This window comes from Rhinolophus hipposideros, assembly GCF_964194185.1.
Source record: "Rhinolophus hipposideros genome assembly, chromosome: 8".
Taxonomy (NCBI): Eukaryota; Metazoa; Chordata; class Mammalia; order Chiroptera; family Rhinolophidae; genus Rhinolophus; species Rhinolophus hipposideros.
Window position 1 is genome coordinate 48,412,229 of NC_138054.1, and position 13,794 is coordinate 48,426,022.

Consider the following 13,794-nt stretch of genomic DNA (forward strand, 5'->3'; position numbering starts at 1 on the left):
TAGATTTATCAATGGTGATAAATTCACAAGACACAATAATCTGTAGTAGTTTAAATCAATAAACGGAAACTATTAGGTTGGTGCAAAAGTAACTGTGGTTTAAAAGGTTAAAAATAATTGCAAAAACTGCAATTACTTTTGCGCTAACCTGTGTATCAACCTGGAAAGATCTGAAAACAAGGTTGAGTTAGAAAACAAAAAGCAAGTTGCTAAATGAAACATACAGCAGAATACCATTTATGTAAAGTTTTTAAAAAACATGGAGAACACCACTATTAATTACATACAATAAAATTACAGATATTAGTCAAGATATGGTAGTAACTAAAACACAGTTCCACAATCTCAATGGCTTAACAAAACAAAAGGGTTTTTGGTGGTTGTCCATGCTGCATAGTCTATGCTGAAAAGAGGACAGGAAGGAAGGAGGTTTTGCTCATCATGGTCACTCCAGGACCTAAATTAAACGAGGTTCTATGATCTTCCTCAATTACTTTGGCAGAAAGGACGAGCAGTGAATCACATGCTGCCTCTGAAATTGTCCACTTGGAAGGGATATGTGTCATTTCCACTCACACTTCATCAAAACGCAAATCACACGTCCTCTCTTAACTTCAAAGAGGGACAGAGAACTATCTTACCTCATGCTCAGAAGAAAAAGAACAAGAATCTGTGAACAGCTCTAATGACTATCACAATATAATGGCAAAGTATGGAAAGCATGTACCAAATTCATAAATGCTTGGCCCTCAATAAGGAGAAAGGGAAGGAATGGAATCAGACACAGTTAGAAACTGGATTTCAAAGTTATCTGTCATGCTCCTTTTGTCAATTTTAAAAGTCAAAAAAAACAAATACAGAATTCCTGACCATACTACCAGAGATTTTTATTCAATAGATCTACATTAGGTCTCTAGCAGGTATATGTATTTTTAAAAACAAAAAAAATTTTCAAATCATTTTTAAAACAAAATATTCTTATTAAAACATTTGCCAATTTGGGATTGGATGAGTACACAATGATTATATGATCCTCCATACTTTTCCTTACTTTTTTTATCATCTCAAAAAGATGTTTTTAGACATTTACATATCATATGGACACAAAGGAAATAATCTAGTTCATGCTTTTAATATCACAGATATAAAACTGATACCCAGAAAAATTAAGTAATTTTTCCAATTTGACCAGCTGAGGTCAAAATCACATAGTGTATTCACTAAGCCCAGTAATATTTTATTCAAATTGAAGGATAGCAAGCCTATAAAAGAAATTCATTATAACATACACAACATTCATTATAAATGTTCATAAGGCTCTAGTAACACCATATTAATTTATGTGATTAAAACTTAGGATACTAAAAAAAAATTAGGATACTAATATTACCTTCAGAAAATAAATGGTATGAGTAACATTTGTGTGATTTAATGCTTAAGAATTTAAGAAATTAGCTTAAGAATGAAAAGACACTAAGCTGTTTTGTTTTATAATGACTACATGTACAATCAAAATGAAATCAGATGCTCGGAACTGAAATCTTACCTGTTCGCTTATTTCTGTCCACATAACAATACTTTAACTCATAATCTTGTAATAAATCATGCACTTCCTGAAAGAGACAAAACATGAGTTCCATTAACACATAAATGCAGTTAGTGGATAATCCAGCTCTTAGTCTACCACCATCACCACCACCACCCTCCCCTATGGCCCAGACCTACCTCTCCAAATACAGCTCCAATACAATCTCTACACATTCCCATATTCCTGCTCCAATGAATGTGTTCACTGTCTCATGAGTATACCATGCACAGTCCTTACTTGAATTTCTGCTTACACTGATACCTTGACCTAACATGGGGCAAACATACCACTGAAGTTCCCAAACTTCAGCTGAAATCACGTGCATCTTTTGATATCCCAGCTCAAATGTTCTTCCATGAATCTTTTTCCAGTTCTTTTTCCACAAAACATGGCCTTTCCCATCTCTGTGCTAGCAATGGTCATACTTTATTTATACCTCTCTTACAGAAAAGAATATTAAACATTTCTATCTGTGTACTACATACTAAGTTTTTAACAAGTAATAAATCTGTACACACTTGTTGCACCACCACGGAGAATAAATAAATGTAGACTGCAAACCTAACCCAGAGATCCCCGGGTTTGAAAACAAGTAACAACCACCAAGGCACAGTTCAATTTATTTCCCCTTGGCTCCCCAAGATGTTTAAACTGGCATTCTGGTTCATTCTGCTTCTGTCATTAATCCAGTCTGAACTTGTTTCTTCTGATATCATATCTTCCATATACCTGGGGGCCTGAAAAAGTACATTTCTATTCCTAATCCTTCCTGTTAAATTGAGAATACTTGACTGTAAGAACTATAGTTCACATACTTGTATGTTATCTATATTACTTTGCATGTACTAGGCACGCAGACACTAAAGTGAATATAATTTAATTATTTTTTCACTAAATTGCTATTTGGCCTTGACAATTTTACTCATAATACACAACAGATGGCAGTTATTATTTTTTAAAGGAATTGGACTACCACATAGGTGGACATTCCAATCCCAAATTGGAGAGTTATAGCCAACCTGTTCTATATTGCGAGTGAATAAACTATACACAAGAGCTGGTATGTTAAGTTTACAACCTAAACTACTTAATTCAACAACAAGAATTCTTATTATTGCCATTATTATAGTTAGCATTCAGTTAGCTTTTACTAGGTACCAGAGCACTAGACTCATCCCTTTCAGTAAAAATCAGGAAACCAGAGCAGGGCTAAGTCAAGTAATTTGCCGAAGTCCTGTACTTGGTAACTTGCTGAGTTAAGATTCACCAGCCGGCCTGGTTCTAGGGACCCCAGGCTTAATCTCTATGCCATATTGCTTTGTTTTTTCCAGTACTAATAAAAATAGTATGCTACCACCAAGAGTTACAAAAACAATACCATTTGTACCCTAAGAAGTTATCATATGGAAATGGAAACTAGATAAGAGGACAGTTAAAAGTTGAGAAATTTTTTCCCTTTTAACCTAATGCAAAGGGTGGGGGGAGTGATACGATAGGCAAAGTATAAAAACATGATGCTGGGTGAAAATAAAGGTAATCGCCTATGATGATAATTTAGTATTCCTTATTAGTAAGTCAATATTAGAACTGTGTTTCTTTTTTAAAAAAAAGAACTGTTTTAAACTATTACTATCATATTATTATTAATACATATACTTACCAATTTGGTAAAATATTATACAGTAATATTATACAGTAATGTACAGTAATATGATTATTATACAAGAATTATAAAAGAATTATAAGGAATATGATCTATATACAGATGAGTATGGTAATTTTTTATCTTGTAAGCTTTGATGTTTTCTTGGACTTAAAAAACATACACTATATTCTTCAATAAGAAAATGTAACTCTCTACATCATAACATACACATCTTGCCAATCAGCTAATTTAATACTTTATGCAGCAGGTGACACGGTTTTGTTTGAAGAGATCCAGCGTATGCTTTTAGTTGCATAGACTCTAATCTCTCATTTCACTAGTTAACAGCTGTCAAATGCCAGATAAAGGAAACATGATACTGCTCTTCACATTAACAAGTACCGGTAAACAAATGGCATGTTATGTTACTCACTCAGCTAGGAGAATTACCTGAGTGAGATCTCAGGTATTCAAAGATGCATTTTGCAACTGAGAAATTTTATTTTTAAAATACCCACGTTTCTAATCATGGCTTTTCTATGTCTCAGATGGCAGACATAGATTTTGCTAACTGGGAAACCTTACAAAGCTTCCTGCAAAGAAAAAAAAAATGATTATTTTTCTCTATGCCCCGGTTGTTTTGACCCAGGCAAAAGTGGGTCACCCCTCAATTTGAGCCATGGTAAGTTGGCCAAATTAAAAACTTAAAACCTGAAAGAGTCCTAACAACCATTTGCCAAAATTCTACTATGCTTCACCACACAGAACCAAAAGGACTAAAATTATATCTCCCTACACTAATCCAAGGAACAAAGTAGGACCTTCGATGAAAACACTTTGTCCTTTAACCGGCAACATCCCTTATAAATTTCTGATAGTAAGATGAGTTCACCAAAATTGTTAACAATCGATAGCTTCAGTAACCTATTTCCAGACTAGATTCACTATCATTCCCCAGAATTAAATAAAAAGTTTTGCACATATGAAATGTCTCCTGGGTAGAAGATGAGTAGCTCAGTAGCTCTCAACTCAAAGCAGTTATTCAATCCGCACCACCACCACCACCCCAAAAAAGTGAAATAACCATTGTTCCAGCTGATCTGGACTTCTTCCTGAATGATACCCAGCCTTAGTTTTAAATCTGAATCACTGACTTCTAAGCCTGTCACAGACTTACTTTCATTAAAAAGTTATTTTGTTCTAAGAAAGACTTCCATAGATTAAAGCAGTCTACTTGTAAATTCCACTTTTTTTGAACTAAAAGTAACAAATACTTTTGATTTTCTTTTAAAATTTTAAGGGATTTGATAATGCGAAAAGATTACCTGTAACATGCAGAGGGCACCAAAAAAATGTATACACATTTTAAGAAAGGAAACAACTGTATTAAAATTGTAATACGCAACATATACCAATAACAAAAGATGAATTCAAAGTCATGTGTATACATTTTTTTGGCACCCCGGTATATTAAGTTATGAGGCATGATAATGAAATAAGCACCCAGGAACTCACCACCAAACTTAGTGACTAGAACATCAGCAAAGGTGTTCCATCAACTGGTGCTTTCCTTCAGAAAAGCGCATCCCACCACTTTCCCCCATAACTGGAGTTCCTCACGAAGGTGCATCCCCAAACGATATGTTGTTTTATTTGTTTCTGAGGTTTATAAAAATGGTATTATGCTATTTTTAATTTTCTGTGCCTTGCTTTTTGTACTTACTATATTTGAAAATTCACTTATGTTGCACAAGGCAGTTCATTTGTTCACTACTGTTTGATATTCCATTCTGTAACTATAGTATGATTTACGTATCCACTTTTCTATCAATGAATATTTGGCTTGTTTCTAGGTGGTTATTGTTGTTTGGCTACTTGCGTACTTTTTTAATACTATCACATTCGTACACATTTTACATTCTTATTTCCTTGTGTTCATGTACAAGCATTTCGGAAAGAAGCAATTCCTGGGCTGTACACATGCAAATGATTTTCTTTATACAAATATGCCGACTTGTTGCTGGAAGGGTTGTGCCTGTTTCCAGTCCCATCAACAGTACATTAGAATCCCACTAACCCATATCCTTACAATGCCTGATGTTATCAGATACTCAAATTTTGTGAATTTAGTGGATATAAAATTATAGCTCACTGTGATCTTAATTTGCACTTCCTTGATTAATAAGGTAGGGCACTGTGATGGTTTTACGCATCAACTTGGCTATAATATCCAGTTATTTAATTAAACACTCATCTAGGTATTGCTGCGAATGTATTTTGTAGATGGGGTTAACATGTACAGTTTAAGCAAATGAGATCATCTTTGATAATGTGGAAGAGCCTCTTCCAATCAGATGAAGGCCTTTGGAGCAAAAACTGAGTTTTCTTGGAGAAGAAATCCAGCCTCAAGACAGTAGCATCAACACCTGTCTGAGTCTGTAGCCTGCTGGTAAGACTTACAGATGCTGGAGTTGCCAGCCTCCTCAATCAATCTCTCTTTATATGTATGGATATAATAGAAGTACATCTAAATATAAATATCATACATAATCTGTTTCTCCTAAGAACTCTAACACAGGCATCTTTTCATGCTTAGTTGCTGTTTATTTCCTCTTCTGAAAAACATGCACTATTGCCCAGTTTTCTATTGTTTTTCTTTTCTTCTATTGACCAGCAGAAGTTTGTTTTGTTTTGTTTTTTAACATATTCTGAATAGTAATCCTTTTTTGGAAACTGTTTCATGAATGTATTCCCCTAGTATGTGAGCTGTGCTTTTGTTTCTTTGTGCGTTCTTTTGGAGAAATTTCTCATTTTAATGAAGCCAAATTTACCCTTTTTTTTTTTGCTTTACAATTTGTGTTTTTTGTGCCCTAAGAAATCCTTTCCTACCCCAGGTCAAAAAAAGCTATTTTGTATTCCTACAGTTTTTAAATTTTCCTGGTCCTTATCAGTTTTTAGTCGGTTTGGAGTTTAGCCATAGTACGCTGGCTACAATTTCCAGCACAATCTTGAATAGAGGTTATTCTGGCATTGCCTAATCACAGGGGAAAGTTGTCAAAATTTCACCACTGAAAACAATTGCTTTTGTTTTTTTCCGAGGTATTAAGTTTAAGTTTGAGGACGTTCTCTTCCTTTCCTGTTTACTGTAAGTTTTTATTATGAATGTGTGGTAAATTTTTATCAAATGCTCTATCTGCATCTATTGAGATGACGTAAGTCCCATCTGCATTCCAGCGATCTTCAAATTCTTCCTTCCACACAAGTTTCTCACCTAGGCTCCCAACCTATATGTGCTATTGCTTGCTTGGCACAACATTTGGATGTTCCACACCGGATCACACTATTTTTTTGGCCCAACGCAGGACCTTGTCCTATAACACTTTTTGAGATATTAGATGAGTCAATGTGGTATCAATTTTAACTTGGCTAAATTTTTAACAGCTTTTGATGCTGCTCTTTTGCTGGAAAGTTCATTTGAATACCAACTTTTTACCAGAGGAACAGTCTGAGTTGGCCTAAAAAAATGATTAAACTTTCAGTTTTATTAGCAGAATAATAATAATAATAATAATAATAATAATAATAATTTTACTTGGTGCTTATTTTATCCCAGACACTATATAGGCATTATCTCTTTTAATCCTAACAACCTGATGAGCTGGATTTCAAAGGTGAATTTTAATATCCAGATTTTAAAGATTAGGACATTGAGGCCGAGAAAAGTTAAGTGGCTTGCACAGACAGTATTTGATGGATCTGCAATTCAAACCCAGGGCAACAGACTATACAGCAAATACAATGAGCTACTACGCTGTGCTATATCTTAAATAGCACCAATAAAATCTATGGCATGCTCATTCCAATCATATCCCTAAAGCTTATTGAAATCACTGACCTCCTAACCTTAGAATGGGGATCAGAGTAAGAACAAAGTTTGGGAGATAAAAACAACATAATTTCTCCTTTGACAGCTAGACATCTAACTGCATCATTCCCTTGTTGAAATATTTCAATGAATCCTCTGTTCCCTTAAAATGAAATCCAAACTCCCTAATATGGCTTTGAAACTTACAATCGTCTAGTCCAGCTCAGTGTACTAGCCTTGTACTGAACCACTATCCCTCTCAAATTCTCGCTTCAGCCACAGTGAATTAGTTTCTGGCCATCCTTTTTCTTGTCTTCAGGATTTGGTACGTCTCGTTACTACTGCCATGAATATCCTATACCTTTCTTTGCCCCACCCTTGTCCTAGCTACCTTCTCTCTCCCTTGGTCTCAGTAGATGAGTTTCTTTAAGGAGCCTTTCTGAATCTGCAGCATGGATATCTTTCCCTTGTGCTTCAACAGCATTTTTCACTTCCCATCACAACACTTACAGCACCTATCATCTGTTCTAACTGCTTATATACTTGTATGTTCATTAGACTGTAGGCTTAGCTACAGCAAATACCACACATCTGCCTTGTTCATAAACAGCTCTCCAATACGTAGCACAACATCTAGCGAAAAGCAGACCGTCAATACTTGTTAAAGGCATTGAGATGTGTTTCCACAGATTTCCTTTATGAACTGTAATGCAGGTTTTTTTCCTGAGATGAATTTTACAGTCTTAACATAAACCAGTATGTTTACGGTGATCAAAAAGAACATTATTGAAAACACACTTTCTTTATACTAACCTAATACACAGCTCGCTTCTTTAAAATATTTACATACCTCAAATTAGTTAACATTATACATCTAGCTGTAAGAGGTTCTCCTTGAGTAGTTTTAGCTTACAGATGTCCCCAGGAAGAGCACTTTAAGCTCCAGGAGATAACTTACATAATCGTCCCTTCCAAAGAATAACCATATGTGTATCATGACCTCTTCTTCTCCGACATGCAAAATGTTTTTTTCCTTTAAATATCACCCAGCTGTACTACTGTTTTAGTTTTCTACTGCTGTGCAACAATTAAACTGTTTAAAACAACACCCATTTATTATCTCTCAGATCTGCAGGCCAAAAGTGCAGGCAGGCTCAAATGGGTTCTCTGCTTAGGGTCTCTCAAGGCTAAAATCAAAGTTTTAGGCAGGCTGCACTCCTTTCTAGAGGCTCTCAGGAAAAATGCACTTCCATTCAGTGAGGTATTCAGAATTCAGTCCTTTATGGTTGTAGGACTGAAGTCCCTGTTTTCTTGCTGGCTGTCAGCTGGGGGCCCCTCTCAGCTCCTAGATGTCTTTGCATGTCGCCACTCCATCTTCAAACCCAGCAACACTGCATCAAATCTCTCTTGTGCTTCAAATCATCTGACTTCTTTTGCTACCAGCCCAACAAAACTCTCTGCTTTTAAAGGGCTAGTAGGATTAGATTTGGCCCACCTGTATAATCTCCCTTTGGTACCTCCAAAGTCAACTGATTAGTAACCTTAATGACATCTACAAAACCCCCTTTTTGTCATGTACCATAACAATGACACATGTCAGACCTTGTCACATTTACAGTTCCCTGGATTAGAAATCTCGGGAGACATTTTAAAAATTCTGTCTCCCACAAACTACCACTAATAATAGATATCATTTATTGTACCCTTATACATACTTTACACAAAAAAATCTTATTTAATATTTCAGGTCTCAGAGCTCAAAGTGAGGAGAACATCTGCACAGAATGAAAACGCAGAACAGAATGTCAGAACTCAAGTGAGGTGAGAAGGCCTTCTGGCCAGTGGAGCAGCCAAGTACAGGAGGACGGAACTTATGTTGCATGAGGTGGCATCTGCATGAGGGAGGGGGCAGCCATCTGCACTGGTGATGGGAGACTTATTACATTTATATAATCAATATACATTTATTTAAAATATATACATTTATACGAGGTCTAACAATTGAGTTCGCAAACTTGCCACTGTGTGCTTACATTGGCAGCACTGACAAACAGCTCAGTAAGGTTTCATAACCTTGATATATCAGGGTCTCAAAGCAGTGTTTGTGTCAACGTGTGGCGGTGTCTTGCTGAGTGGAGTTCATTAGTGTCGTTGCGTGTTCTTGGGTGCTGCCACGAGAATGGCTGAGCTTGAATTAGAGCAAGGAACAAACATTCAAACTTGGCAAGAGTGGAAGTGAAATCAGGCCACGTTAGTCCAAATTACTGGGGATAATGCCATGAAGAAAACAGCAGTGTACAAATGGATTAAATGTTTTCTGAGGGGAAAGAACATGTCACTGATGAAGACAGGTCAGGGCGGCCAGTAACGAGCAAAACCGATGAAAACATTGCAAAAATTTATCGAATTGTGCATCAAAATCGTCAGCTGACTGTGAGAAGCAGAGCAGACCAAGTAACTGTTTCTCAGTAATTGTTTCTCAAAAGAGAAAATCTTAACTGAAAATATTGCGATGGGAAAGGTGTGTGCAAAAATGGTCCCAAAGGAGCTCCCCGATGAACAAAAGCAAAGGAGAGCTGAAGTTTGCCAAGACCTCTTGGAGAGGCAAGACGATGCTTTGGGCCGTGTTATCTATCACTGGTGATGAAATATGGGTGTACCAATAGGACCCTGAAACAAAGCGTCAAAGTGCACAATGGAAGTCAGCCAGTTCTCCACGACCAAAAAAGTTCCGTCAGTCCAAATCAAAAGTCAAAACAATGTTGCTAACCTTTTTTGATATCAGAGGAATTATTCATTATGAATTTGTACCAACTGGACAGTTAACCAAGTTTACTATTTGGAAGTGCTGAAAAGGCTGCGTGAAAAAGTTAGAAAATGACCTGAACTTTTTGCCAACAATTCATGGCTCTTGCATCACAACAATGCACTAGCTCACACGACACTGTCTGTGAAGGAGTTTTTAGCCAGTAAACAAATAACTGTATTGAAACACCCTCCCTACTCACCTGATCTGGCCCCCAGTGACTTCTTTCTTTACCCGAAGAGAAAGGAAATATAGAAAAGAAGTCATTTTGATGACATTCAGGACACCAAGGGTAATACGATGACAGCTCTGATGGCCATTCCAGAAAGAGTTCCAAAATTGCTCTGAAGGGTCGACTAGGCGCTGGCATCAGTGCATAGCTTCCCAAGGGAAGTACTTCAAAGGTGACTGTAGTGATATTCAGCAATGAGGTATGTAGCACTTTTTCTAGGATGAGTTCACAAACTTAACTGTCAGATCTCAGTATGTTGAAGCCCTGACTGCCAGTGTGGCTGTATTTGAAGATGGGAACTCTATGGAAGTAACTAAATGAGGTCACAAGGGTTGGGCCCTGATTAGATAGAATTACTGTCTTTATAAGAAAAGACACCAGAAAACTCTCTCTCCGCTTTGTGCCTCACCAACCCCCCACCCCCATGTGCACAGGCCCCAAGGAAAGGCCATGTGAGGACATAGTGAGAAGGTGGTCATCTGCAAGCGAGGAAGAGAGACCTCACCAGAAACCAAATCAGCTAGAACCTGATCTTAGAATTCTATCTTCCAGAATTGTGAGAAAATAAGTTTCTGTTCTTATCTACGGTCTTTTGTTATAGCAGCCCGAGATGACTATTACAGTACCTAGTTTCTTTTAGGGGAATATACTGTTCAAATGCAAAGATCTGGGAATTAGATGTACTCACTGCCATTGAGATGTCACTGCTCTCAGGTCCTCTTAGCAGAGAAAGCTAGAGCATATACTCATATATGGAACTTTATGTATACTATCTTTGTAACTTTTTTGATAAATCTAAAATTATACCAAAGTAAAAAGTTTATTTAAGACATGGACACAGGAACTAGCTTGAAGAAGCCCCCAGTACCCAAATGTAAAACAATTTAGGCATCAAAATACATATATACAGTAACAGAGCATAACCCACTGAACAACATAGGAAACCATGAGCCTATTTTTGATATAAATAATTGCATAAATTGAACCCTTGAAGGGGAATAGAATATTTACAGCCTTAGTTAAAGTATCTCCCCTCAAAATCCTTATTAATTACAAAGGGAAAAACTTTGCATGGAGAAGCCTGGCAGATATTTTAATAAAAGTTAATCAAAGTGACCAAAGTTAACTTTACCAACAATGAGACAAATCTAAAACGTGCACCACCCTGTGATATTCCTGCCAAGGATACACACTTGAATCTAATATGAGGAAACATCAGACGAAGCCAACCTGAAGGACATTCTACGAAGGAAGTAGCCTGGAATCTTCAAAAGAGTCAAGGTCATGAAAGTCAAGGAAAAACTGAGGCGTTCGTTATCCCACATTGAAGAAGACTAAAGAGCCGTGACAACAAAGTGATTCTGAACTGGATCCTTTCTCTATAAAAGACATTAATTGGGCAACTGGCAAAACTTAAATACAATCTGAGGATGAGATGGCAGTATTTTGACTTTGATGACAGCAATGTGGTTATGTGGAAGAATGTCCAAATTTGTAGAAAATACGCCCTCCTCAGGGTGGTAGAGTATCAGGTCAGCACTCACTCTCAAACAGGTCAGGAAAAAAAGTTCTTTGCACTGTACAGTCATGTGCTGTCTAACAACGTTTGCGTCAATGACAGACCACATATACAACAGTGGTCCCACACGATTATAACGGATCTGCAAAATTCCTGTCTCTACTGATGTAGCCATCTAACGTCACAGAGCAACTCATTACTCATGTGTTTGTGGTGATGCTAGTGGAAACAAACCTACCGCGCTGCCAGTTGTATAAAAGAATAGCATATTCCATTATGTACAGTACATAACACATGATAATAAACGACCATGTGACTGGTTATTCACTATCCTTTTTATCGTTATTTTAGAATGTACTCTTTCTACTTATAAAAGAAACCCGCCATAAAACCGCATGTGGTATGACACTGGCAACAGCATCACACACCTCATGTCTATCATGTCTCTTGATTGCATCATTTTCTCTTGTGCTTAATTTAATCTCATGTTTAGCACAGTCACAGGCTTGTAGCCTCGGAGCCATAGGCTACACCACACAGCCTAGGTGTGCAGTAGGCTGTACCATCTAGGTTTGTGTACGTGCACTCGGTGATGTTTGCAGTGACCAAATCGCCTAATGGTGCATTTCTCTGAACATACCCCGTCCTGAAGGGGCACATCGCTGTACTGACAACTCTTCTGTAAGTCGGAGATTATTTCAAAACTGAAACCATCCCAGATTCACATGTTCTTGTTTATTGCCATTACTTCATCTCTACATCAGGTGGCAAAAAAAAACCCACAAGGTAGAAAGTCAGAGAAATGGAGATTAATGTGGAACCAAAAGCAAACAGTGACTTGCAGATAATGAAAGATCCAAAGTTCAGGAAATAAAGGTAGGCTGTGAACTAGGAGCAGATAATCACTGCAGTGGGTAAGGACACAGAAAAACTGAGTAGCTGTGGCCATGAGGGTGGGGTAGAGTGGGGCTGGGTGGGAGGGAAGAGCAGGAAGAGAGGCAAAAACTATGCATACAGATACAGGCTTACACAAATTCAATGAATTCCAATGCCTTGCTGGCATTCAGGTGGTAACAAACATTTATCATAAAGTTTCAAACACACACACACACACACACACACACACACACGAAAAAGTACCAGTTTACTGTCTTTATAAGACACCAGAAAACTCTCTCTCTGCTGTGTGCCTCACCAACTCCCCACCCCCATGTGCACAGGCGCTAAGGAAAGGTCATGTGAGGACACAGTGAGAAGGTGGCCGTGTGTAAGCCAGGAAGAGAGACCTCACCAGAAATACATACAGTAACAGAGTATAACCCACTGAACAACATAGGAAACCATGAGCCTATTTTTGATATAATTGCATAAATTGAACCTTTGAAGAGGAATAGAATATTTACAGTCTTAATTAAAGTATCTCCCCCTCAAAATCCTTATTAATTACAAAGGGAAAAACTTTGCATGGAGAAGCCTGGCAGATACTTTAATAAAAGTTAATCAAAGTGACCAAAGTTAACTTTACCAACAATGAGACAAATCTAAAACATGTTGTTCAGTGGGTTATACTGTTACTGTAAATATAAACTTTGATGCCTAAATTGTTTTACATTTGGGTACTGGGGGCTTCTTCAAGCTGGCTCCTGTGCCCACTTCTTAAATAATGATGCATTTCTCTGCACATACTCAGACTTACAGAAGAGTTGTAAATATAGTCGTGTGCATGCAAATTTTTGTGTGCCTATGAATATTAGCACTTTTCTGGAGAGGGTTTACAGCTTTCCACTTACCCATAAGCCATAAACAGTTGACTGGCTGAATAATTATAAGTGAATGGAGTACCTTCACTGCCAAAAAAGAAAAGTCTTACAATGCTAAGTTTGTTCATTTTACAAACCAATCCCAAAAGCTTGCCCTGTGTCAGACATATTAATATAAATATAGCATGTTAGAACAAAGTAGGTGGGTATCTCCTTCTGTTTTAAATTTCCCTTGGAGCAGTATGTCAGGTTCTAGGTTTAACATTGGTGATACAAAGGTAAATATCATGTGATCCCTGTCCTTTGAAACACAATCCAGTGTGTGTGGAGGGGAACGACAATTATAATACATTGTGGGATAAGAATACGAGCTCTGGAA

General features: G+C 37.3%; 1 protein-coding gene across 5 annotated transcripts in view; it reads right to left on the reverse strand.

Annotated features, from left to right (window-relative positions):
• RAVER2 (ribonucleoprotein, PTB binding 2) overlaps window positions 1–13,794 on the reverse strand; it is a 73,894-nt gene that overhangs the window by 52,082 nt on the left and 8,018 nt on the right. For all 5 annotated transcript variants that reach the window (XM_081055917.1, XM_081055915.1, XM_081055918.1 and 2 more), the window contains exon 2: window positions 1,547–1,613. In XM_081055917.1, the coding sequence (XP_080912043.1) occupies window positions 1,547–1,613 (67 nt within the window). The remainder of the gene's footprint in view (window positions 1–1,546; window positions 1,614–13,794) is intronic.